The sequence below is a fragment of the Aulostomus chinensis genome, chromosome 7 (genome assembly GCF_037954235.1).
Source record: "Aulostomus chinensis isolate RoL2024-O1b breed Wild chromosome 7, RoL_Achi_v1.0, whole genome shotgun sequence".
NCBI lineage: Eukaryota > Metazoa > Chordata > Actinopteri > Syngnathiformes > Aulostomidae > Aulostomus > Aulostomus chinensis.
Genome location: NC_141326.1, coordinates 13,779,496 through 13,806,053, shown reverse-complemented (window position 1 = coordinate 13,806,053; position 26,558 = coordinate 13,779,496). Strand labels below are relative to the sequence as shown.

The window sequence follows — 26,558 nt, the reverse complement described above, 5'->3', positions numbered from 1 at the left end:
GGGGCTTTTTGGGACACTGATATCGATATTATTTTTTTTTTTTTTTAAATTTATAGATAAGGGCTGCACGGTGGTGCAGTGGTCAGCACTGTCGCCTCACAGCAACAAGGTTCCGGGTTTGAGTCCTGGCTCCAGTACAGGATCTTTCTGTGTGAGTCTGCATGTTCTCCCTGTTCCTGTGTGGGTTCTCTCTGGTACTCCAGCTTCCTCCCACAGTCCAAAGACATCAAGAGGGGACGAGGCTGATTGATACTCTAAATTGACCGTAGGTGTGACTGTGAGTGTGAATGGTTGTCTGTCTCTATGTGTTGGCCCTGTGATGGAGTGGTGACCTGCCCAGGGTGAACCCCACCTCTCACCTGTTGATGCTGGGATCGGCTCCAGCTCTCTGCGACCCTTAATAGGAATAAGCGGAAGACAATGGATGAATGGATGGAAATTTATAGATAAATCAACTGCTGTTCTTTAGATAAAATTAAAGGATAAATTCTACTGAGGTTAACCCTCAAATAGGGTCATCCTCTATTATATTATTCGTTTATAAAGAGATACTTCACAGAAAAAATGTGTTTTGTCCATCAGGTATTCACAAATGGGTGTGTTTAGCTCACAAAGAGCTTTTTTTCATGGCCATATTGTGTTTTTGAGACTACAAAGTGCAGAGAGAGCCAGCCAGATGTATTTAGCTTGGAGCTAGTAGCGACTGATGGCTAACTACACCTAAAACATCCAATCACAAATTAATTAATTAATTTGTGATTGGACAGTTTTGTTGTTTGTAGATGATGGTGATGAGGCGCTGTTAGCTTGAAGCTAAATATACGTAGTTGGCTCTTTGTTCATTCTGGAGTCACAAAAGAAGAAAACATCTTTGTGAGCTCAAGACACCACTTGTGAGTTCCTGAAAGGTAACATACACGTTTTGAGGAAGTATCGCTGTAAGAGGAGAAACCACAGCACTGAGGACTACGGCTCGACTCCAGCCTCTGTGGTTCTTGTAACACGTAACGGTAACGGAGTTCTGCCACTGGTTTCATGGAGTGAGCGAGGAAGCCCTGTTTCAGGCTCACCAACATACACAAGAAACTAATTTTATCCGTGGTGATCTCCTCGTTTGAGTCACTAACCAAACAAAGCTTGTTACCACAGTTGAGTACTACAACATGGATCGTAGATTTTCACCTTCAGTTTATGCTAAAGGTGTTAGCTTTTGTTTGTTTGTTTGATACAATGAGGGTGGATACAACAACTTTCTAGATGTATGCTGCCCCCTATTGATTTGTAGTGGGAAAGATGAAGCAGTTGCTTGTTGATGAGTTACAAATTGTACCTTTAATTGTGCCTCACACATTGCTGTTTAGATGATTCTCCAATATGAAGGAAAGAACTGTTTTCTGCTGTTAAATAACAGATGATGTCACAGGTGATGTCACCTGTCAGTGTGTAAACAAGTGTGAAGGTGAGTGTAAATAGGTAAAAGGAAAGAACTGAGGACCATATTTCCTTGGTCTGATAATACACTGGAGAATTCTGTTGTCCGGTCCAACATGTGGGCTGCTGTTATGTCCATCACAATTCTGAGAAAGCTCATGTAAACATTTGTTACTGTAATTTTATTGATACAAAATGGTAATACAAGCTTGCACAAGCATCTTTCAGTTGATGTTTATATTATGAAACAAAATGTTCTGTTAATTGATATTTCATGATGTTTGTCATCATCTGATGTCATAGTATCAGGGATACTTTGTCCTTTCTGAATCTTTTTCACAGTTTTACAAAGACATCTGTGGCACCCCTGATATTTGACCATGCGACCACTCAAACATCATGGCACCAAATCTACAAATACAGTTAAGGATTCCTAATCATTCTTCTGATGCCTGATTAAAGATGATACTCAAAAACAAGAGTGTGTGTTGTTGCGGATCCCCTGACCTCCTCTAGCACCACGGGATTTTAACAGTTACTTGACTGAAGAAAGCAGGAAGTTCAGTTAAATTGTTGCTCTTCGTCCTGTTTGGAATGAGGAAAGGGCTGGAAAGTGTGTGTTATTCAATGACACCATGTGCTTATTGTTCCAGGTCAGTTTTTAGGCACATTTCCTCTTCCATTATGTCCTTTTGTCTTTTAGGAGGCAGTTCTTCAACATGCTTCATGACACATCCGCTTGAAAAGGTGGATGGAAGCGAATCGTGATTTTCATCGCAACGACACAAAAACTCAAGATTGTGTATAATCAGTTTCCACCATGTAAAGCTGCAGAGCGAAAGCCACATCACAAAAGTGAAGTTTAACATGCGCCATGAGGAGATCAAATGGATCACACCTCTATACAAAGCTAGAAGTCTAGCAGAAGAACACACAGTACAGTTCTTGTAGCACTTGGAGCTGAGCACACACGTGAAACAATTTGACAAAATGCATTAAACCCCCTGTGATTTATAAGAACCTTTTAAGACGAGAGCACAGGATCAGATCATGTTGAGCTCCCTGAAATGTAGAGAAAATCTAGTTCAACCAGTTTCCCCAGAACAGAGTACAGATCATCATGTGCTCCATTTGTGTTCAAGTGTGTGTTTGGAGAGAGCGAGTGTACTTAGAGTGCTGAACTAGGCACAAGGTTTTCATTTGCCATTTGTCATGCACATGAGTTGTTTTGTGTTTTAGGGACATCTCTAGAGCACCATGCCTGGATTGAGAGGACAGGAAGACCGCTTGATTCTGAGGAAAAAAGAAGAAAGTATGTAAAGGTAAATATTTGTTTTTGCCACATGCATGTTTTGTAGTTCACAACTGAAGCAGTAGCAACAGTATAGTCATGGCTACTTGGAAAGTGTTACTCTTGATCTATTCAGCTATAACCTGTTTCACATCAATTTTAAATGAATCCCAGTTACATGTTTGGAGAATTCCCTCACATTATTCATCTTGCCTTGGATGAAACACCGGTCATAATTTGACAAAACAGATTCATGTCATTCTCGCTTTTCTTCAAAGGATCATCCAGCCCTCAAAATGTTCCAGAAATTGGCACAATGATATTTCAACATTATATTGTATTCACATATGTAAATGTCTATGATCTGAGGTGGGTAACATATGTAAACTTGTAAGATAATTGGACCTATGAGAGAAAGCGATCAATATTTTTACCAAAATCCCAAATAACTACATAATAATTCAGACAGTGACGGTAAAGACTTTCTTTTTAAAACATATTACTAATATTTAGAGATGCAACAATCCCCCTTTTCATCAGTTTTTGATCAGATTCCGCTACACGCTGCAAATGGCAGATTAGGGATCAGTGACGTGTCTCGTCTTATGTTATAGCGATGGACTTAAATCGGAATCGTTCGGTGGCTTTGTAGTAAGCAGGTTGACATGTGGCACCAGATCCTGATACTACCGATCCTACACTTCATCTCTACCAGCTCTCTGCCAATAAAGCCAAACATTGATGTATGAATGATAATTTCTCTACGGTCCATGAAGTTCTACAGCAGTTGCCCTCACGTGGTGTGTACTCCTGTGTTGCAGTGCAGTGTTGAGGCCGCATGCAGATAAAGGGACACGGTGACGCTGATGAACTTTCCTGCCCCCGTGGGGCTGCTGTCAGCCTCAGCAGGACTGGAAATGCCGTTCCCAGATGCGATCAAGTACGGCATCCTGGGGGTCTCAGTTGCTCTTCTTCTGCTGGCACTGGGCATCCTGGCCTGGCAGGCCTTCAGATGCTTCACACAGACACGCAACACATCATCCCAGACAGATGAAGGTGAGGAAGGGTTAGATTAACCAACCAAGGAGAACGTTTGGTGTAAAATCAATAACCCTATTTGAAAAAAAAAAACAACCAACCTCTATACTTGTGTGTGATTTTACTGCAGCGGACAGAGATCTCCTGTACCCTCACATCAAGCCCACAACAGTAGGCCTCTTCTTGGAAACTCCAACTATAAAGGTGAGAGGAAATGAAGCTGAAATCCAGACATAAACCCCTCTTTTTACTAAACTGTCTTCTCTGCCACTAAATCTCGTGGCCCAGAGTTCAAAGCAGCACGGTTCTCTATTATGTCAGCTAGTCAATGTGTGTAGATCTTTGAAAACTGGAACAAGTAATCAATATTTTTGATAATAACGTTGTATCAATGTCACACAACCTCCACAAGACCTACCCTCGTGCACAGAATTCGTATTTCAAAGCTTTGTATACTCAAAGTACTGCGCTGGCCTCAGATGAGCTGTCTGCCTGGACCAGTTGGCGCCATGTTACAATAAGTTGAAAGATAATCTCTCCGATGTTATTTGGGTATGTGCATGAGCACAAATGCCTCCAGCTGATTGGCTGAATAGTGTTGCCTGTTTGTGTTGCACCTAAGATAAAGAAGATAGTATTGAATATGACAGAAGTGCATTGAATTCCTGTTGCTGACTTTGTCTTTAATGGTGATCAAATAAATAGAGCTGTTCTACTGCCCTTTTGTGGCCATAAATTCAGATCCTGCTGGTTCAAACGCCCCTTTTACAATGGATTTATCATACTATTAGGTTATTCTGGTGAAAACACTGGCAGCTATATATTGAAACAGAACAGAGGAACAGTGCATGTTTAGCTGTTTTGACACATAAGTGCTGTGTAGCATGGTAATATCTGCAAGAGTCAGGTTGGCAGGTATGTTTTCATACCAGTAATGACAAATGTGCCGGTAAAAGTCTGACTGACTTTCAAAGTAATTAATCAGAGGTTATTTACATTGATTGGACAGCTTCACACTACATCACAAATGCTTCATCACCACGGAATATAAAAAGGTTATTTTATACTTTTGGCGTTGGATATATTTAGTCCAGACTCTGCAGTCGGTGGAAATGCACCAAAAAAAAAAACCCAACACTGTCTACGCACGTAAAGATTAATGATTATATTTGTTTATACAAATGAGAGCTCCAACTTGTCAGAAGTCAAATAAAACTCAGCTGGTGCTGCTTCTAAAAACACCACTGATAGATCCAGTCTTTGTTTGTGCTCTCCAGGAAGAGAACGTCAGCACGGAGTTTCGCAGGCTGAGTTGCTGTTTGTCTCAGGCCGTGTTTCCTGATTCTGGATCGATCCTCATAGACAGCGACACGGGGGAGCAGACCAATGTAAAGGTCTGTGACAGTCTTGAGCTCCAGTCAGGCTAATTTGAAACCCTCTTTACTTGATGACTTATACACTTTCTACCTTCAAAAAGACTTGAAAAAAAGTTGAATATGGCACTGCACATTTCTAAACACATTCCCAGTAACAGAAGGTGCTTGGTGTAACTCCCAACGTATGTGTCAGGCGGATGGATCGCTACGATTTTCCATCTACTATGACCAGCAGCGGTGTCGCCTTGTGGTCACTGTCCTGGAGGTGGAGGTGCTGCAGGAGCAAAGCCACACCGGCAGCCTCCAGCTGTTTGTCATGCTCAGACTCATGTGGGCCGGCTCAGATGACCATAAGGATAAAGAGGTGATGTATCTTCTTCTTCTTCTTCTTTTAAAAAAAAAAAGAAAGGAAAAAAAGCAATAATTACATTGAAACTTTTTACACATTTCCCTTGAGTTTCTTGTGTCCGAGTGTTGCCTTCCTACTGTACAAATCAGATTACTGCTGCTTTCCTGTCAGGGGGAAGGGACACCACCGGCCCTTTGCACTGTGCTGCAGGAGTGGAGGAGCTGCACTGTGAAAGGCAGCTGTAAGCCTTTGTTCGGAGACCAGTTCAGCTGTATTCTGCAAGATCCCAAGGAGCTTCATCACATCAAGCTCAGGATGGAGGTCCTGCAGTGTACAAACACATTCTCAGAATCTATTAAATTGTCGTGTCTTATTTGAAGTTTGAGGCTGAAAAAAAAAAATTGTTTTTGTTTTTACATCATCACAGATATGAAAACATTTAACCTGAGAGTGCCTGGTATAAAGCTTATGACACGAGTATAAAGAAGCATTATGTCTAACACAGGCTCGCCAATTGAGTTGTTCTTGTGTGTGATCATTTTTTATTCTATGTCTCAGGTGAGGAACTTCGATAAGTTCTCCAAAGACACAGTCTTGGGAGAGGTGAGGGTTCCCCTGGGGCAGCTTGACATCTCATATCCTCTGGAGTTAAAAAGGGTTCTCCAGACACCCCAGAAGGTACAAGAGGTCCTAATGTGAATAGACAAATACTGCCTGGACTTCCTATTTCATTGCTGACATCTTTTCTTTTAAGACGAAAGAACTGAAAAACAGACATGAAACTAAGAGACCCTGATTTTATGTCCATACAGTTTCCAATTTCAGTTTAATTTCTACAAAAAAATCTGGGGAAGGTCCATCAGGTATCAATTACTGTTTTATTTTTGTATCTATGTAATCAGCCCTTCCACATTTAAGATATCAAAAAATAGTAAGAAAGCCCAGTTTCCAAAATATAAAGTAAAACTGACAGCTCTCATCAGAAGAATTATTTCAGCAAGTGATCATTTGTTGTCAGTCTAAGAGGGGGGATGTGCCCCTCAATCATAAATATGAACTCTTTAACCAGTTTTCTATTTATTTTATGAAATATTTTCTGTTTCTTCCTGCTGAATTTTGTTACTCGTGGTCCTGCAAAAGCATCACCATTGAAAAAGTTTAGTATTTTCTTGTTGAACATATTTTTTTGTAGAAATTATGCTAAAGAGTTGATCCTGTGTCTTGACAGGATCTTGTTGGAGAAGTGCTTCTGTCCTTGAAATTTCTTCCCACTTCTCAGAGGCTTGAGGTCGGACTGCTAAAGGTCAAAACAGTCTTCAGTGATATACGCTCAGATTCAGGTAAAGAAACACCTTCAGCTGCCATATCTCTGTAGCGTGTCCTTCCTCACGTGCTTCCTCTGTCTGCTCAGCCTTGTATGCAAGGATCAGCGTGCAGTGCAACCAGTGCAAGTTGAGGTATCAGAGAACTTCTGCAGTGGAACGTGGCATCGTGACTGTCTTCAACGAGGTTCTCATTTTCGCTTTGCGAGAGTTTCCTCTGGAACAATGTAAAATTTTAGTTTCCGTGTATGAGACTCACACGACGAGGAAATCAACCAAGCATCTGATTGGACAGTTGACTGTGAAGAAGGAGAAGAATTCGGAAGACAAGCACTGGGGTCTGATGATGCGATCAGTTCGCCAGCCAATAGCAGAGTGGCACAGCCTACTTATCTGAGCCACAGGAGGTCAACATCGATGTCTGGATCCCACTCCACCTGCTTTTATTGACATTATAGCTGTGGCGCTTTTGTTTCAAGGTGTTGAGGGATCTGCACCTGCTAAACTGAAGGGTAAGCCCCTAGAAACACAGCTGTAAAACTGATCCTGCAGTCCTTCTGGCTGATTGTGACTTAGTGTTCCAACTTTTAGTGCTGCTTACTGTACTGCACTTTGAATAACTGTATAGTTTGTGTAAACGCAATCTAAATATATTTTTTCCTCATTAAAGACTGTCAATACTGCATTGTTAAATTGAATTGTCACAATTTTGTTACAAACATAAAATTGGTTAAAAACAAAATCAAAACACAATGCAAATTTTGCTTGTAATGTAAAATAAAGCTATTTGAGATACAGTTTCCAGGGTGTTTGGGAGCAGTTTTTAGTATCAGAATAGTCAGGCCATAAAACTTCATATTGTATTATTTAAGTTAGTTTTAAACTAAAGCTTGTTAAGTCCATTGAGTTTCAAATGGATGCACCATAAACTGCCTTGCTTTTTTTTTGGACAACTCTTTGCTGCCATCTACTGGTTAAGAGCAAACTACCTCAACATATCGACATTCATAACATTGATGATGTCAGTAAGTTACTCTTTCTTTTCTTTTCTTTTACTCTCATATATACACACATACACACACATATGTGTATATATAGATAGAGAGTGAGAGAGAGAGTATGTTTCGTCAACATTGTTGATGCTGTGGTTTCTTTACAATCAATAAAGAATGATAAAATTCTAGTTACATTTTTTTTAACCTGGATGATTTTTTTAAACATTTTATTGCTCAAAGGACTTTTACCAGAGAGTTGAAGGTTAACTTCAATTTTATGTAACAAGTTTTCAATTAACCACATTTCAGTATGAAATACTTTTTACTTCATTCCTTCGGTACTTTTTACTTCATTACAGTTATCTGACGGTTAGTCTGTCATTTAATTAGCGTGGCAGGACACAAAATAGAAACTATGTAGCACCTTAATAATTAGGCTCTGAGGACATCAGTGAAACTACCAGCTTATCAGTTAAATGGATGTAAACCCCGCCCACCCGATGTCTCTGTTTGGCTCAACATGAAATCTCTCTGGCAACCATCGTTGCTTAGGCGGTTATCTCGCTCCACCCCTGCCCTCCCCCTCACCAAAGGAGAAAAAAAGACGCAGGTACAGCTCCTGTGTCTTCGAGAGCCGAGTCGGATGACAGCCTCAATGAGTAGCTTCAGTAACGCGTATAAACGGCGTGTTGGCAACGGTAACGGCGTTGTAACGAAAGAGAAAGTAATTAGTTAGATTACCCGTTACTGACAAAAGTAACGCCGTTAATAACGGCGTGTATTTTAATTGGACACATTCAGTTTAACTGCTCTGTTGTCGCAACATCCCGGCAAAATACAGGTATGAGTCTGTAAAATATAGCTGACTTTTACCTGAGACAGCCACCCTGCTAGCTAGCATCCTCCCTTCCTGCTAAAACCTCCTGCTTAACACACTTAACCTGGTTGCTGTCTTTTCTTTGACGGTAAGTCCAGGTAAAGTGTATAAAGGGGGCTGTAAACTTAAGCTGTTGAAGTTTATGAATATAAATTCTGCAGTTTTTGTCCATTTGGAGACCACTGTATGGTGTGTGTGTGTGTGTGTGTGTGTGTGTATGTTGTACTTTTCATTTAAGCTATAGCAAAGTAATTTTAACTGTTAGCTAGCTAGCTATCCCGGGGGCCAGTTCAACAGTGATTTATGACTGGTCTTTAGTGTTATGTTAATAAAATTTTCCCCCTTGGCTGATGAGGTTCGAACAAAAAAAACCCTAAATGAATCAATGTAATATATATATATAAACTTATGGTGAGCAATAATGGGGAAATGATTTTGTTGTTAATGTGCCAGTATGGAAATGATCAAGTTTTGTCCCTTAGTTTTCCCATGTACCATAATTTACCAATGCTGCATAAAATTTTACCAAATGGAAACATTTTTCCAAATTATTCAGGCTATTACAGAAGTCATACAAGACACCGATAAAGGGAGAAAAATGTGTCACCAATCATAGATACACCCTGCAACTAAAACATTTCACATGGAGCTTCTTGCTATAATTTGCCTTCCTCCTTTTGTGCCGAAGTACATCTTAATCCTCCAGTGTGACTCTGGAGTCAGGAACTCAGAAGCTGATCTCACATTTAGTATTTGGTGCAAGATCCCCCAGCCTGAGAAAGTGGATCCTCTGTTCCCTCTTACCTACTTTTCTCCACCTCCTCTGCCAGTTTCTTGAGCACTTGGTCATGTCCCCATAAAACCAACCCAATTTCAGTGCAGTATTGCAACAGAATGTGTTGGAGGGTGGTGTTGACAGTCCTGCAGAGGTCACATTGCTGGAGCCTGTCCCAGCTGACATTGGGCGAGAGGTGGGGTTCACCCTGGATGGGTCGCCAGTCCATCGCAGGGCCGTCAGGAGCAAAAAGGGGCTTCGACATGGTTCCCAGGGGAAGTGAGGATCAAACCACCGGCCCTTCGGTTGCAAGACGGCCATTCTACCACCAAGCCATACCGCCCCTACATTCTCGTAATATGAAGAAGATCAGAAAACTGAAGAAAAAACTGGCGGCACAGTGGTTATCACTGTTGCCTCACAGCAAGAAGGTTCTGGGTTTGAGTCCCGGCTCGGGCACAGGATCTTTCTGTGTGGAGTCTGCATGTTCTCCCTGTTCCTGTGTGGGTTCTCTCTGGTACTCCAGCTTCCTCCCACGGTCCAAAGACATCAAGAGGGGACGAGGCTGATTGATACTCTAAATTGACCGTAGGTGTGACTGTGAGAGTGAATGGTTGTCTGTCTCTATGTGTTGGTCCTGAGATGGACTGGTGACCTGTCCATGGTGAACCCCGCCTCTCGCCCGAAAGCTGCTGGGATAGCCTCCTTGAAATTATAGATAGCTAAGCTGTTTGGACACCATCGAACTGTTTTACAGTCTTAAACCACTTCCTGCTGAAACTTAATGTGTAAAGTATTGAGTAATTAATAATAAATGACTTATAGATAAAATGACCTGGTGACTTTAATTTCAGTGGAGGTCATTGATGATGTGCCCCCGTGGAGTTGTAGCAATGAGACTGGCTGAAGAAACAGGAATTTCACTGATGTTACCCCTCAAAGAAATTCAACTGCAGGTAAATGGCATATTTACTCGAAAAAGTGAACATGCATGCAAAGTAAATTTAAGAAGTAGGTCCATGGGAACATTCCCATGGTCAGAAAATGAGCTTTAAAGGACTAAAGGAATGAGTGGGAGCAAACTTAGACTCAATGCTGCTGGTTTGTCCCTTCTGGTTTGCTGTAGATGCAACATGGCAAACCCTCTGGGAGGTTGCCAGCTCCCTGTGTACATATGAACAGGGCTCTAGGTGGAAAAATAAACATAAAGGACATTTTTGTAAAATATTTGCTGATGGAATCTATGATATGATTAAGATATAATCAAGGTTTGTTGGCGGCACTGCTGGAGTGGCAGGGGTCATGATTCCAGTCACCAGAATGCTTCTGTGACGGTGTTGTCCTCCTTTCCAGCATAGCAGTAACATTAACATTAGCTGTAGGTATTAATACAACTTGATGGTAACAGTTATTTTCTGAGCTTTATTTGCTCGTAAGCACTTTGGACACAGGGAGAGTGAAAAAAAGTAAAGCATACAGTGTGTATTTTCCCTTTGCCTCTTAGCCATAGTTCTCCAGTTGTTTTGCAAGTGCATGACACTGTAAAATTTGTTTTATTGTGTGTGTGTTTTCTTTTACTGATAACATTTTATTTTTAATGGCAAAGAAGGAGGTTAAGGAAAAAACAATGAAAAAATGAGGCTGGTAAACAGTGCATTCATGGAAAAGTATTTATTAGTAGATCGTCAATAGGAAATGAATAAAATTGTGATGTTTTTAAAACTTGATGCGGTTTGCTTTGGTAATGTAAATTTTCTTACATGTGATCAGATCACTAAAACTGATGAATCAGTGGCTTCTTGAAACTGCTTGACAGTTGACAAATTTGCCCTGGTATAAAGCTAGCATTGCTATATGTATATATATGTATGTGTGTGTGTGTGTGTGTGTGTGTGTGTGTATATATATATATATATATATATATATATGTATATATATATGTGTGTATATATACATATATATGTATATATATGTGTGTGTATATATACATATATATGTGTGTATATTAGGGATGCAAATTATCGAGTAATTCATTAATCGATAGTTGTTTCATCTTATCGATCGATGATCGATTAATTGATAAGCGGCAATTTTTCAGAGAAGCTGAATAGGTTATATCTACTGTGTACATATCAAATGCCATATTATGATATAAATCCTTATGATATGAAGAAAAAATGCAAATCATATTCCAGATTTATTCTGAGCTCACTTGAGGGCAGGGAATAACATGCTGACTGCTGACATTACCTTCCAGTCCGGGTCAATGTTGTGGCATGTAACTGTGATGTAGCTTTCTGTATTCAACGAAGTCCAACAGTCCGTTGTGAGGGCCACATTCGCGGTTGCAAGTTGTTTTTTCAACTCGGCCTTCTTCACCGCGTAGCTTGCTTCCAGGCGGGTAGTTATGGTTGTTCTGGAGGGAATATTGTACCCTGGCTCGATGTACTTCAATACCTCTCGAAATCCCTGTCCGTCAACAACATTTACCGGCAGCATGTCTGTGGTGACCATGTCACATATCCGCTGGGTGATGCCCTCTGCTTTCGCGGAGTCACATGCTCTTCGTCCCAACGCTGTGGTGATTGGAGGCTGAGAAGAACCACTCGCTGCTCTCAGCATTACTGAATGTGTCACATTTAGGTGGTAATTCAACGAAGTTGTGGAGTTGTTGAACCTTAAAATACTTCCACAAATTGTGCATTTGGCGTCTTTGTCGTCATTAACCAACTTAAAGTGGCTCCATACTCCACTTCGTTTAGCCCTCTTCATCCTACCGTCTCTCGTTTGTCTTGTCGTCGTCAGAGCTCTGCTTCGCTTGTGTTCCAGCGTGTGCGTCAAGTACGTCTGGCGTCAAGTGCGCCCTCACGCGGACCAGCCAGGAATTACAGGTTCAAAACGCAGTTAATTGCAATTAATTTATTTTAATCGAGTAATTTGTCATCGACAATTAATCGATAATCGATTAATTGTTTGCATCCCTAGTGTATTTATGTATATATATGTGTATATATGTATATATATGTGTATATATGTGTAGATATGTATATATGTGTGTGTGTGTGTGTGTGTATATATATATATATATATATATATATATATATATATATATATATATATATATATATATATATATATGTCTTTTCCTCTAACAACTGAACAAACAAACTGACACACGCAGATGATTATATTACTTCCCTTGAAGGGAACAAATAGATGGATAATAGACAGTATTTTAGACAAGTGGATTAAGTGATCTGTGCAAACTGTATTAGTGTCGCTGAGAGGGAAGTGTGGCCAGCTTTACAGTGTATTGCATTTTAGGTCAGTGTTGTATGTATGACCATTTGTGTCAGTAACAGACAGACAGCAATTTTAGGGTGTCAAGTAAAAAGTTTATTTTCCAACATATTTCACATCCTGTTGCATGATTAGAAACAGCCGATGAGCCAGTCTGTTTTACTCAGCTGCCTCCTTTCCCTTTATTATAAAAATAAACACACAAACACAAAACAGGGTTTGAGTAAGTTCAATTACATTTACTTTAATTTGAACTAATTGAATTTAGTTCACATTAGCTATAAAACAAGGTGGGGTAGAATTTGAAATGTATTTAATCTAAGAGAATATGTTTACCTTGCCAGAGTCACGGCTCTTAGCTCTCAGCTTGTTGACCTGGGACTCAGCAATGTCAGCGCGCTCTTCAGCCTCCTCAAGTTCATGCTGAATCTTCCTGCACTTAGACAGGTGAACATTGGCCTGCTCCTCCTACAAGAGCATGGAAAATTGCATGTTTAGATATAAAGAAAGACCATTGGTGGAAAATACATGACTCTTGAGTGTTTCAAATGTTTTCCTTACCGCTTCCTCAGCCGACCTCTTGTAGGCCTTCACCTTCAGCTGCAGTTTGTCAACCAGATCCTGCAGCCTGGTTACATTTTTCTTATCTTCCTCAGTCTGGAAGACAAAGTATTGATTTATAATCTAAACATTATGTAGCACATGTGGGATTTGTACATGATCAGTGGTGATGCAGCTGTACCTGGTAGGTGAGCTCCTTCACCCTCCTCTCATATTTGCGGACACCCTTAACAGCATCAGCTCCACGTCTCTGCTCAGCTTCAACCTCAGCCTCCAGCTCACGCACCTTCAGGAAAAGTCAGAAAACATTTGGAACTCAAACATCTTTGACATGTTCCTGCATTTTATTAAACTGTTCAACTTCACAGTCTTACCCTCGACTCAAGTTTCTGGAGCTGCTTCTTGCCACCCTTCATGGCCAGGTTCTCAGCCTCATCCAGGCGGTGCTGCAGGTCCTTAACGGCAACCTCCAGGTTCTTCTTCATCCTCTCCAGGTGAGCACTAGTGTCCTGCTCCTTCTTCAGCTCCTCAGCCATCATTGCAGCCTAGAAATTTCAGCATTATAGATTAAAAGGAAGTTCTGAGAAAGCATGCGAAGAGTAATATAGTAAAAAATGACCATACATCAGTGATGGCCTTCTTGGCCTTCTCCTCTGCATTTCTGGCTTCCTGAACAGTGTCATCCACTTCACTCTGGATCTGGACCAGGTCTGCCTCAAGCTTCTTCTTTGTGTTCAGAAGGCTTGTGTTCTAAGAGGAAAAAGGGAAATGACTGAAGTCGTCCCAGTGCCGATACACTCATATTTCAAAAAAGTTTTGGTGTATGATTGAAAGAAAAGAATTGAAGGGACATTCACCTGAGAGTGCAGAAGTCCAACACGCTCACTGGCATCCACCAGCTCCTGCTCAGCAATTTTACGGCCTCGCTCGGTCTGTTCCAGAGCAGCCCTAAGTTCCTCTATTTCAGCCACCATGAGTCCATTCCTGCGCTCCACCATAGCGGCCTGCTCCTTGATGTCATCCTGGGCTCTGACAGCATCATCAAGGTGCAGTTGGGCATCCTAGTGAAATGTATCAGGGAATATTTGCGTGAACATCCAACTGAAGGTGCACTGACTATCTTTTGTGGGGAGTTCAGAGTCTTAACAATACCTTAAGCTGTGCCTGGACATTCCTCAGCTGTTTCTGGGACTCAGCAGCCTGGCGATTGGCATGACTCAGCTGAATCTCCATCTCATTCAGGTCTCCCTCCATCTTCTTCTTGATTCTCAGGGCATCGTTCCTGCTCCTGACCTCAGAGTCCAGAGTGCTCTGCATGGAATCAGTCACCCTCTGGCTGTTCCTCTTGATCTGCTCCATCTCCTCATCTTTCTCTGCCAGCTTCCTGTCCACCTCACCTTTAATCTGGTTGAGCTCCAACTGGACACGCAGGATCTTAGACTCCTCATGTTCCAGAGTTCCCTAATGGGATCAAAGGATAAAATATCATACTCTCTGACTGAGGAGCTTTAATGACTTTGACTAATGTTTTGGAATTTCTTGTATTAAGATGGTTAAACTTGTATTTATTTGTTTTTGTTTTTTTTACCTCAGCCTCCTCAAGAGCAGTCTGGATCTCTGCCTTCTCGGTCTCGGTCTGCTTCTTGGCCTTCTCCAGCTCGTGGATGCTCTTGCCAGTCTCACCAATCTGTTCAGTCAGATCTGAAATCTCCTCTGCAGAGAGATACAAGTGTTTCATATTGTTTAACCTCAAATGTAAAATATACCTCCACTTGCATCTTTGCGATGATTCTTATAATAATGGCTCCCAAAATCTAAAGGGAACTGACGTTGCAGGTTCTTGTTTTCACGCTTCATGGTCTCCAGCTGATCCAGAGCTTCCTCATAGGAGTTCTTCATCTTGAACAGCTCAGTGCCAAGAGTACGAGCCTCCTTCTGAGCTCCCTCAAGCTCAGCCTGACCCTCCTCATACTTTTGTTTCCACTCTGCCAGCACCTAAATGACACATTTCACATGCATTCTGTTCATTTATATACCAGTGCAATGCCATGTAAAAGGTTCTTTTATTAGTTTTGTTATGGTCACATTAAGTAAATGGTTGTACCTTGTCAAAGTTCCTCTGCTTCTTGTCCAGGTTGGCGGCAAGCCCGTTAGCCCTCTCCACATCAATCATGAGGTCCTCCACCTCACTCTGGAGTCTCTGTTTGGTTTTCTCAAGAGAAGCACACTTGGAATTCACAGCCTCAATCTGCTCCTCAGCCTCCTGGAGGCGCTGTGCCAGCTTTTTCCTGTAAAAAAAAAAAAAAAAATTGCTAGTCAGTAAAAACCTTACTGACCTAGACTGCTTCATTTGTGGATATTTAATTGTTGAAACTGTACTCACTTGGCCTCCTCAAGCTCCTCAGTGCGCTGGATAGCATCAGTTTCATACTTAGTTCTCCACTGAGCCACCTCACTGTTGGCCTTGGACATTCCACGCTGCAGCTCAGCCTTGGCCTCCTGCTCCTCCTCAAACTGCTCCCTCAGCAGGTCACAGTCATGGCGAGCTGATTGCAGTCCATGGGCAAGAGCATTCTTGGCCTAGAAAGGGAAATAACACTTTTTCAGCCAAGTTTCTTCATGCCAACAACTTCAGTACATAGTAAAGTGTTCTTACCTTAACCTCCTCTTCAATCTGTCTCTTCAGCTCTTCAATCTGCTGTGTGAAGGCCTGCTTGCCTCTGGTCAGCTGTGAGACAAGAGTTTCCTTCTCTTCAATTTGACGGCTGAACTCACCTTTTGTGATGAAAAATCAAGAAACGTTAATGTGAATTTAATTTTCAGTTTTAGCAGATCACTTTGGCTGTTGTATCATTCGTACCATTTTCTGTCAGAAGACGGGCCTTCTGGGCGCCCATGTCATTTATCTGACGGACATTTTCATCATTCTTGGTCTTCAGTTCACTGAGTTGGTCCTCAAGAGTGCGGCACATCTTTTCAAGATTTCCCTAATGTGGAAAAGTTGTCAGTGTTACACATCAGATTAGTCTTGACTTCTGCATGCTTTATTTTTTTCCAATTTGGGTATGAACACAGCATGTGATGTGTCATATACCTTTGCTTTAGCAACAGCCTCCATGTTGCTGGAGAGATCATCAATCTCCATCTTGTATTCACTCTTTTCCTTCTCAAGCTTCTGCTTGACACGCTGGAGGTTGTCGATCTGCTCACCCAGCTCAGCAACGCTGTCAGCCTGCTTCTTGCGCAGAGCCGCAGAAGTTGCCTCATGCTGCAGGGTGGCCTCCTCGAGGTCACGGCGGACCTTCTGGAACTCAGCCTCACGCTTCTTGTTCATCTCAATCTGAGCAGCAGTGGCACCACCAGCCTCCTCCAACCTCTCACTGATCTCCTCAAGTTCTCTGGAGAGATCAGCCCTCTGCTTCTCAACCTTGGCACGAGCAGCACGCTCAGCCTCAATCTCCTCCTCCAGTTCCTCAATACGGGCCTGGTGAATGATATGAGTTGTTTATCATTGAACTGCCCTTTTAGAATACCAAACAGAATACATGTCCACACAATAATGTTCAACATAGCATCATGTATCAGTCACCTGGAGCTCCTTGATCTTCTTCTGAAGCTGAGCACCCATTGACTGTTCATCCTCAATCTTGCTCAACAGCTGACTAATTTCAAAGTCCTTCCTGTGTGCATGAAAAAGTGCATATGATAAGATTTCATTCCTGCTGTTGGCCATATTGGAATTGATTGTGTCCTAAACTGGAGATGAATTGTCAATATTTTGTTCATTTTTTCCCCCCTTACTTTTTGAGCTTCTCATCGGACTGCTGCTTGTCATTCTCAAGATCCATGATGGATTCCTGAGCCAGTTTCAGATCACCCTCAAGCTTCCTCTTGGCCCTCTCCAGGTCCATACGCAGCTTCTTCTCTTGCTCCAGAGAACCTTCAAGCTGTATGTTAATATGAGTTAGGATGAGGTAGATGGAGAGTGCTATTTTGCCAAATTTGAGTGAATTTCTGAACTTACATCATCCAATTGCTGCTCAAGCTTGGTCTTGGCCTTAGTCAGGGTGTTGACTTTGTCTTCCTCTGCCTGCAGATCATCAAGGGTCTGCTGATGAGCCTCCTGAAGGGCCTTCTTTTCCTTGGTCAGCTTTGCAATGCTCTCATCCTGAGAAGCCATCTCCTCAGTGAGATTCTTCACCTGCGGTGGCAAGAGAAGCATGATATTTCATGGCAAATCTCATGATTTCACTGGTAATGTTAGGTATCCAAAGGTTAACAAACCTTGTTCTCGGTGGCATGTTTCTCCTTCTCCACCTTGGCCAAGGTAAGCTCCAGGTCATCAATATCCTTCTTGAGCTCAGAGCATTCATCTTCTAGCTTTCTCTTTTTGGCAGTGAGTTCAGCATTGATTTCCTCTTCATCCTCCAGTCTCTCAGTTGTCTCTTTGAGTTTGGCCTCCAGCTGAATCTTACTCTTGATAAGACCCTCACATCTCTCCTCAGCATCAGACAGATTCTCTGATTCCTGATTCCCATTGGGGAAAAGAGGTTACCACATCTGTGGGTTTTTTTTGACACACACTACAAAAGCAAAACCATTAGTTGACATTTACTCACAGATGCCACTTGAAGCTGCAGATCATTCTTCTCCTGCAGAAGAGACACCATCTTCTCCTCCAGCTCCTTCTTCTTGGCAAGGGCAGCAGCCAAGTCGTTTGTCATTTTCTCATAGTTCTCCTTCATCTGGGCCAGCTCCTTCTCAGTTTCAGCACTCTTCAGCAGAGGCTTGATCTTGTAGTACACCTTCATCCATGGCCAGTGTTTGACATTCATGAAGGAGCGCACATTGTACTGAATGGTGTAGATGGCCTCCCTGTGGACAAAAAGAGATTGTTACAGTGTCACTTGTGATTTTCATGCATTGTTTTTTTTTAAAGTTCCTGATGAATTGTTCTCAACATGCCTCCTCTCCATCATCTTGACAAACTCCTTTCTCATGAGGAAACCACGGCAGAGAGCCTGAGTCATTGTGACCAGAGCTGCCAGCTTCTCATCTCTCATTTCCTCAAGGGTACCCAGCAGACCAGCCTTGAAGAACACCTGAATAAACAGATATGAAATGAAATATATTCGAAGATGAACTGAGACAAAGCACTCCCCTTCATGTAAAACAAGCAGCAAAATATGCATCAAGTTGTTCTATAAAAAAGTGAAAGAATGCTGCTTACCTTTGTGTGTCCAAATCTGTACTGGTCATGGTCGATATCAATGGACCCAAGCAGCTTCTCTGCAGCCTTCTTGTTGTCAATGAACTGTCCCTCAGGGATGACGCTGGCATTCAGCACCTTGTATCTTTTAATTTAAACAGTCGGTGGTTATTTTCAGGATTCCTCTTTTCATGTGCATGAAACTTGAGATGCTTCGATTCACTGATACCTCTGCTTGAAGTCACCGTAGAGGATTCTGCTGGGGAAACCTTTCCTGCAGATTCTGATACCCTCCAGTACACCGTTGCACCTAAGCTGGTGGATGACCAGGAAGTTCTCCATCAGACCTGTGAAAAGAATTTTTCAAATCAATCTCATGAAAAGAAGACATTTTAACATGTTGGAGGACACACTTAAGCAAAACATACAACAAAACTGAACCATATCTCAGATTTTCTTGATATGTACCTGGAGTCTTTGACTCATTGGGAATCAGACAACGCACAAAGTGAGGATGGGTGCTCCTCAAGTTGGTCATCAGCTTGCCCAAGTTCTCCTGAATGTCCAAGAAAGAAATTATTGTCATTAAATAAAAGAAGCTTGAGTTTGGTATAAAAACAGATGTGATATTGTGCCTCCTTTAGCGAAGTTAAATCGTACCCTGAACTGTGAAGACACAGTCTGCATAGAACCTCCCTTCTTCTTGCCTCCCTTCTTGGTAGTGTCTGTTGATCATTTGCAGTATAAATATGTTGTTAGACTGAGACAATATTTATGATATCACACATGGCATTTTGTTAATATACAGCTAGCTATGTCCGCCATGACAGCCATCAGAAAATATTTTAATTGATTATGGATGATATCATACCCTCAGCAGCAGCAGGAGGATACAGAAGAGAAAGAAGTTTCACAGAGGACTTCTGGTACAGCTGCAGAACTGACTCATTCAGTGGATCCTTGTTCTTGTCCAGCCAGCCACCGACATTGTAGTCCACTGTACCAGCATAGTGCACCAAGGAGAAGTGGGCCTCAGCCTTGCCCTTTGCAGGCTTTGGTTTCTCGAATGCTTTGCATTTGCCAAGATGCTGTTCATAGAGCTTGTTCTTGAAGGATGTGTCTGTGGCCTTGGGGAACATGCACTCCTCTTCAAGGATGGAGAAGATGCCCATGGGCTTCACAGAAAATTCACAGAAGTCTAGGATTAATCGACACATCAGGTTTTGTCAAGAGCAAATACACCAAATCCCAGGTTAAAACACTTACCTTCTCAATCAGCTCAATGCAGGCAGCCAAGTCCATACCAAAGTCAATGAACTCCCAGATAATACCCTCCTTCTTGTACTCCTCTTGTTCCAGGACAAACATGTGGTGGTTGAAGAACTGTTGCAGTTTCTCATTGGTGAAGTTGATGCACAGCTGCTCCATGCTGTTGAACTGTGAGAGGGCAGGCAATTAATTGCCAGTGATATGAATGTCATAAAAATGACCCTTATTTGCCAAGAGTGGCTCTTACATCAAAGATTTCAAAGCCAGCAATATCCAGGACACCAATAAAGAACTGTCTGGACTGTTTAGTGTCCAACATCTGGTTGATACGGATGACCATCCACAAGAACATCCTCTCGTAGATGGATTTGGCAAGGGCAGTCACAGAGTTTGACACCTAAGATAAAAAAAAACACAAGATATATATATAGATTCAAGCCAGTCAGTTTTGTAAAATTCCAGCTTATATTTCTGATCATGTTTTGATGACATAAATGTGATGAATTTCAAAATAAGTTAGGAGCCAGAATTTAAATGTAACTATTTGCTCTCATTTGGAAATTTCCATAAGGGGATCCAGGTTTCGCACCACTTATAATGTTAAAATTTTAAATGGAACAAACCATTTTTTGGTTTTCCTCATGAACTCTCACCCTAAAAAACATATGCGTTGCTAACTTGACTTTCTTAATAAAATATTATTTTAAGATTCAAGGAAGAAGTTTGTTCCAGTATATTTTAATTACCTGAGGCACAGTCTGTCCCTTGGTGACAAACTCATTTCCGACCTTCACTCTGGGATAGCATAGAGCCTTCAGCATGTCAGCAGAGTTCAGACCCAGCAAGTAAGCAACCTTGTCAGCATCTGAAAACGTTTAAGTGATTTACACTTTGACTATTTAACAGACATTGGCTGATAAAGTGACAACCAGAGGATGGTACTTTACGACCGTTGTTCTGCAGCTGTTCAGTTTTTTAGGACAGTAAATACTCACCCTCTGTGCCGTCAGGCTCAGCCTGCTCCTCACGCTGCTTCTGCTTGAACTTCATGTTGCCATGGTGGATCACAGCGCCAGTCATCTTGTAGATGCTCATTTTCTCCTCAGCGGAGAAGCCCAGGATATCGATGGCATTCTGTGTACATGGAAGGTGTCCACACAAAAAAACATCACTTCAAGAAATGCTTCTGAAAGCAGCCATGAAATGGAATTAAATACAAAACTCTATGAAAGAATCTTCAGCAATTACTCACATCTGTGGCTTCCAGCTCAATTTTGTCATCAATACTAGCCACAGTGATCTGACCCTGGCTGATCATAGGGAAGTCGTAGGGGTTGGTTGTGATGAGAGACACCTCTGGAATTCAAAAGGGTAAAAGTTAATAAATTGTTTCTTATCAAAACTTTAACTGACTTATCATTGTGTGATGAGGCGATGTGTACCAATCAGCTCAGGTTTGTGGTTGGTCATCATCTGGTAGAAGATGTGGTAGCCTCTTTCATCGGGAAGCTGGAATGTCACTCTGGACTTCTCCAGCAGGTCTGCAAATGTGGTTTATGAGTTCAAACTTTGCTGACTTGTGCAAGTTATATTCTCACATAGTTGGACTTTGTTACTCACATGTCTCAATATCAGCACTAGCCAGTTTGCCAGTTGTGCCAAAATGAATTCTGATGAATTTACCCTGTTTGGAGTAAAGAGATGTAAAACATCCTTCCAAGTTGGTCATTGTATCAGGATCTTCTTTACATGTAGAAATTGGTCCATACTTACAAAACGAGAAGAGTTGTCATTCCTCACAGTTTTGGCATTACCGTAGGCCTCCAGCAGGGGATTGGCTGCAATAATCTGATCTTCAAGGGACCCCTACGGTACAAATTTAGAACTCATATCAGCAAAGCACATAATTTTCCTCAAATAGCCAACCTATTTTGCTCTTCTAGAGCTTACCATACCTGTATCTTTCCTGATGCTTCCTTCTTCTTATCACCACCAACTGAGATGGTAGCAAAGTACTGGATGACACGCTTGGTGTTAACAGTCTTTCCAGCACCAGATTCTCCACTGGGTATAGACACAGGCTTATTGGAATTTGATCCAGAAATTTGATTTACTTCAACAACTTCAATGAATTTAAAACTTACGTGATCAAGACAGACTGGTTCTCCCTGTCTGTTAAAACAATGAAATAGACATCATCAATTCTACGCTTTTGCCACAGAAACCAAACTATTTATGAATTCTGCATCGTCATGTTCAAAACCTACCAGTGAGCATGAACTGATAAGCGTTGTCGGAGACTGAGAAGATGTGGGGTGGAGCCTCCATACGCTTCTTGCCTCTGTAAGCACTCACAACTTCAGCATCGTACACTGGGAGCCACTTGTAGGGGTTCACAGTAGCACAGAACAAGCCAGAGTAGGTCTGAAAGAAAGCGTATAGACATAACAGTTCACTTTCTGCCTTGATAAAATGTTGTAATTTAGAATATTGATTGTTTCTGAGTGAGGAGATTGTCTTACGTAGATCATCCATGCTGCATAACGCTCTTTGAGGTTATACAGGACAGAGGCTTCATTGAGGTGGGTCATCATGGCCATGTCCTCAATTTTGTCGAACTTGGGAGGATTCATGGGAGTGACGTCATCTTCTTTGACTGTCCTCTCCTGGAGGAGGACATGGGTGAGAACCGATCAAAGCCATCGACCAGTTCAGTCCCACTTAACGATACAAACCTCCTCTGTGTCCAGGACTTTGACGGTGACTTTACCACCTTCTTTCTTGAGGATTGTTCCCTTCAAGTACAGCTCCTTAGCATCAGCTACATAGCAGGCTGTCTTGGCATCAAATGGTTTGTTTTGAGCCTCAATTCTCTCCTTCTCTGGCTTACGGAGGTAAACGGCAGCTTTGCCATAAATGGCCATCTCCGCGTCTGTACTCATGGTGGCAGTTGTTATCTATGAAAAAATTACAAAACAGCTTTCATTTTAGACCTGTTGTTTTAAGCTTTCCTTACTGCCTTATATATTCATGGTCAAATCTGTATCAACAGTTTTTTTTTTTTAAATTGGTCACGCAAAGTCCTTTTTACAAATTTTTTGCTTGATGACGATGAATACTTGCAAGTAGTTTTTTTTATTTTGAAACAGGTTGAACAATAAACAAACCCTTCAGTGAACAAGAAATATTTTACATAACATGCAGGAAATATTCATTTCAATTTTTAAGTTTGGTCTTACCTGACCCCTTCGGTGTCAGCCTCAGCACTGTTGAAAACACATAGGTTACTACTGCAGTTTACTGACTTAGTTCAAAATAGGTACGTCTAAAAACATGTAGCCATGTAGTGTCTATTTTTAAGGATTTTAATTTAATTTCTTTGAATTGTGTATTGTCCATTTGTGTTATTTACACACACATTGCTTACAACCGTACGACAGTCTTTTCCAGCATTTACAATAAAATGGCCTTAAGAGATAATAGAGTTTTACCTCAAGCAGGAACTCACTGGTCTTCTGTCACTCAGTGTTGTTCCCGAGGGACTCCTTTTATTGATGAGGTGTGCTTACACAGCAAGGGTTAAGTATGGTGTACATGCCAAATGTGGTAAGGCTGACAGTGAAAGTGTCTGTGACTTAAAATATGCTTTGAATGTACATACACCTTGTGTTTTGGGTGACAGTCTAGCCCAGGCTGGAGTTATAGCATAAAAAATTAGTATGTCTACAATGGTATTGGTATTGTAAGTACACTAATTAAAAGCCAAATTTAATCCATCTGTGTTCCCTTTTTGGTCTATTTAGTCTGCTTGCCAAACTTTAAGTCTTCACACATTTATTGGCAGTGTAGAAACATGTACAAACATAATGTTATATAACACGGTACACAACATGTTACATACCATCATGTTTGGAATGTATGAGTGAGTTATTAATTAGTGGTAATTTATCAGTAGTCAACAAACTATACAATAAGTAACTATACAATTAAACAAACATAAATTTTCATTTATTACCTATGTCTCATTGATATTATCCTTATTGTATTACATTTTTCATCAGATTACGTCCCGTAAAAAGTAGTTAGCATTCCTGTTGTTAATTTTTGTCAGAGATTTTTCTGGTTATTTGACTCCTGCGTTCCAAGCTATAAACACCTACCAACAGCTGTCAATCCATGTATGGACTGTCACTACTTCATCTCTGCTCCAGCACTGTACATTCTACATCAGACTTGTTATTTACTTACTTTATTCAAAGTTTTTTGCCTCTTTGACATTTTTACCTTGACTCAAGTCAGTTTCGAGATCAGAATGGTTAGCAGCATCATATTTGTTCCAAAAGTAGTTACCTATCATGACCCATTAAACAATTTCAAACTGTTTTAACTTAGAACTTGGACTCATAATCAACAATATTTTGGAGCCTATAAGCAGTATATTAAATGTCCCATAAAAAAAAATTGTGTTTGAAATTCCACTTCAAGTGAACCATTATCTCTTCACAGTGACAAAGCTATCATTATTAAAACAGGTACAAATAGATAATTATACGTAATAAATCCCTCAGAGAATTGCCTTTTAATCCTTTTGTTCTTTCTTTTTTCCTCTGGAGGAATAAGAAGGCCAATTTGTTGAAGTTATTTTGATAAAAGGAAATAGAACCTTACTGTCCACCTGAGTGGAACTTGGCTGTAAATTAAAATATGCCATAGTGATTATGAAAAAACTGGAATAGGAAAAACAAAACAGCCACATATACAACATTAGAATTATAAGTAAAGGATTAATAGCAAAATAAAAGTTATTTCTGAGTCATTCTCATCTGTGGTCATGAAGAACTCCCTGCTCAAAATCTGGTGTGTGACACCCTCCATATTTATATAAACTTTGGGCTAAACTACTTTAAAATCAACTGTTGGATGAAGTGGCGCCATAAACAAATAATGTATAGATTCTACTATACTTAGAAAAAAAATTAAAATCGTATGTACTGGTGTAATGTGGCACTTGGAGATTGGAAATTGCACGGCGTTTGTGGATCAATGCAGTCTTATTATAAATGAGGCTTAAGAAATACACAACTAAATTTTTTGGGGGAAAAAATAGCTGAAAAGAGTTATTATTAATTGTTATCACTATATTTGAGGGACAACAAATTGTGATGCTTTTTAGATCTTAGAAGCAATCTGGATTACTCAGATTTCGCCGTGATACAGTAGCTACTTTGGTCTGTGACAGGACTCATTGTGATCAATTGAAAAAACAGGTTTCTTCTCCATCCCATTTCTTCTGCTTCTCCTGTTGGGGGTCGCAAGGGGGGGGGGGGGGGGTGGAGGGTGGAGCCTATCCCAGCAGCCTTCAGGTGAGAGGCAGGGTTCACCCTGGACAGGTCACCAGTCCATCACAGGGCCAACACACAGAGACAGACAACCATTCACACTCACAGTCACTTTAGAGTATCAATCAGCCTCGTCCTCTCTTGATGTCTTTGGACTGATGGAGGAAGCTGAAGTACCAGAGAGAACCCACACAGGAACAGGGAGAACATGCAGACTCCACACAGAAAGATCCTGTGCCCGAGCCGGGACTTGAACCAGGGACCTTCTTGCTGTGAGGTGACAGTGCTAACCACTACACCACCGTGCCACCCAGGTTTTGTAAATTAGGAATTATCAGATTAGAGAGATTTGACTAATCATTACCCATACATAAATTATGAGCCATCTAACTGTCCATGCAGTTTACAATCACTGTACAAAATGAGCTGTTGATGTTTCCAGCTCTGTATTTATTTTTTATTATGGTACTACTCGAGTATCTTTACATGAGTCACAGTTCATAACTCCTTTTATAGGATTAGTCCTTAACAAGCCCTTACTTCTGTCTGGAACCAACTGTGTCCTCGAAGGCATCATTATTTCATATCTTCAGACACTGTTGCTTGAGTTCGCACATTGAACTGAACACGTATAGCAAGTCATTACATGGTTATTGTAGGGATAATACAAGCATGTCATCTGTGTCAGTTGTTATTGGTCATTTTTGAAAATATCGGTAATAATATCCCTCCAGCAAATTAAGATTACTTTTTCATTTTTTCCCATTGTTGTTTCTGTTCAAGTAACAATGAATGGGAATAAAGAAAAATGGTACTCTTTTAATTTCAATTTATTTGTGTGTTTTCCAGTTGGTACGTAAGAAATGATAATATCATTTAAATTTGTTTTTACAGAGATAACATACTAAATCAGTTGTAAAATATCAGCTGTTGTAAGCTGATATATGTTTAGCTGTTGTAAATTGGCAAAACATCCAATGTCATGCATTCCCATTCCTCACCTTAATTTTTTTTTTTCTGCCCTTTAAGAGAAAACAAAATCAACAAAAGCAATTTAGGAAAAAGTGATAGGGAATACTACCAACTAGAGCTGATAAAATAGTATAAATTCTCAAAATTGTAGGCAAACATCGTATGGAATTTCTTAAGTGTCTGTTTAATAATAGTAGTAGTAGCAGTTGTAGTAATAGCTGTAGTCGTAGTATAATAGCAGTAGTAGAAGTAGTTAAACTCTGCTTAATCCAGCCAGATTAGGTTAAATGGAGTTTAAACTGGTAATAGGTATGAGTGTGTTTATGAGTGTGAATGGTTCTGTCTTTTTATGCCTGCCCAGTGATAAAATTGTGACCTGGGTGCACTCGCTCAGTGACAGCTGGGTTAGCTGGGAGTGCTTTTTCGAGTCTCACCCGTGTCTTGTGAGTTAATC

The 26,558-nt window shown here is 41.0% G+C and overlaps 2 protein-coding genes and 1 pseudogene across 11 annotated transcripts in view; 2 read left to right on the top strand and 1 right to left on the bottom strand.

Annotated features, from left to right (window-relative positions):
* Positions 1 to 12: 12 nt before the first annotated feature.
* syt19 (synaptotagmin XIX) lies at positions 13 to 7,754 on the top strand. 4 transcript variants are annotated; one of them, XM_086208571.1, is made up of 11 exons: positions 13 to 151; positions 1,774 to 1,853; positions 2,671 to 2,743; positions 3,544 to 3,778; positions 3,891 to 3,964; positions 5,038 to 5,154; positions 5,330 to 5,500; positions 5,657 to 5,806; positions 6,044 to 6,163; positions 6,714 to 6,825; positions 6,897 to 7,754. In XM_086208571.1, exons 4-11 carry the CDS (start codon positions 3,589 to 3,591, stop codon positions 7,202 to 7,204), a joined length of 1,242 nt encoding a protein of 413 aa, XP_086064697.1. In that variant the 5' UTR covers positions 13 to 151; positions 1,774 to 1,853; positions 2,671 to 2,743; positions 3,544 to 3,588; the 3' UTR covers positions 7,205 to 7,754. The 4 variants fall into 4 exon arrangements, with proteins under 4 accessions (XP_086064697.1, XP_086064694.1, XP_086064696.1 ...); XM_086208568.1 differs by having other exon boundaries at positions 2,671 to 2,753; XM_086208570.1 differs by having other exon boundaries at positions 1,774 to 2,743.
* A 50-nt stretch (positions 7,755 to 7,804) lies between these two features.
* Positions 7,805 to 26,558, top strand: part of nlrc5 (NLR family, CARD domain containing 5) — a 77,002-nt gene continuing 58,248 nt past the window's right edge. For 4 of the 6 annotated variants that reach the window (XR_015117002.1, XM_086208563.1, XM_086208564.1 and 1 more), the window contains exons 1-2: positions 8,398 to 8,643; positions 10,309 to 10,410. The gene's annotated coding sequence lies outside the window, so the exon portion shown is untranslated. Of the gene's footprint in view, positions 7,833 to 8,397; positions 8,768 to 10,308; positions 10,411 to 26,558 lie in introns of those variants that run through there. The other 2 variants (XM_086208561.1, XM_086208560.1) reach the window with 2 other exon arrangements.
* LOC147258619 (myosin heavy chain, fast skeletal muscle-like) lies at positions 12,837 to 22,735 on the bottom strand (annotated as a pseudogene). The gene is made up of 38 exons (XR_015117004.1): positions 22,529 to 22,735; positions 22,316 to 22,459; positions 22,061 to 22,217; positions 21,938 to 21,965; positions 21,749 to 21,857; positions 21,567 to 21,659; positions 21,414 to 21,477; positions 21,236 to 21,334; positions 21,046 to 21,149; positions 20,789 to 20,927; positions 20,540 to 20,658; positions 20,041 to 20,190; positions 19,791 to 19,961; positions 19,396 to 19,699; positions 19,185 to 19,249; positions 18,993 to 19,080; positions 18,754 to 18,871; positions 18,546 to 18,669; positions 18,277 to 18,417; positions 17,935 to 18,186; positions 17,600 to 17,842; positions 17,340 to 17,516; positions 17,117 to 17,262; positions 16,905 to 16,995; positions 16,410 to 16,799; positions 16,176 to 16,302; positions 15,972 to 16,090; positions 15,699 to 15,895; positions 15,420 to 15,603; positions 15,145 to 15,310; positions 14,904 to 15,028; positions 14,468 to 14,776; positions 14,173 to 14,376; positions 13,940 to 14,065; positions 13,690 to 13,860; positions 13,497 to 13,601; positions 13,091 to 13,411; positions 12,837 to 12,934 (listed from the first exon to the last, which is right to left on the bottom strand). The product of XR_015117004.1 is annotated as a myosin heavy chain, fast skeletal muscle-like (transcript).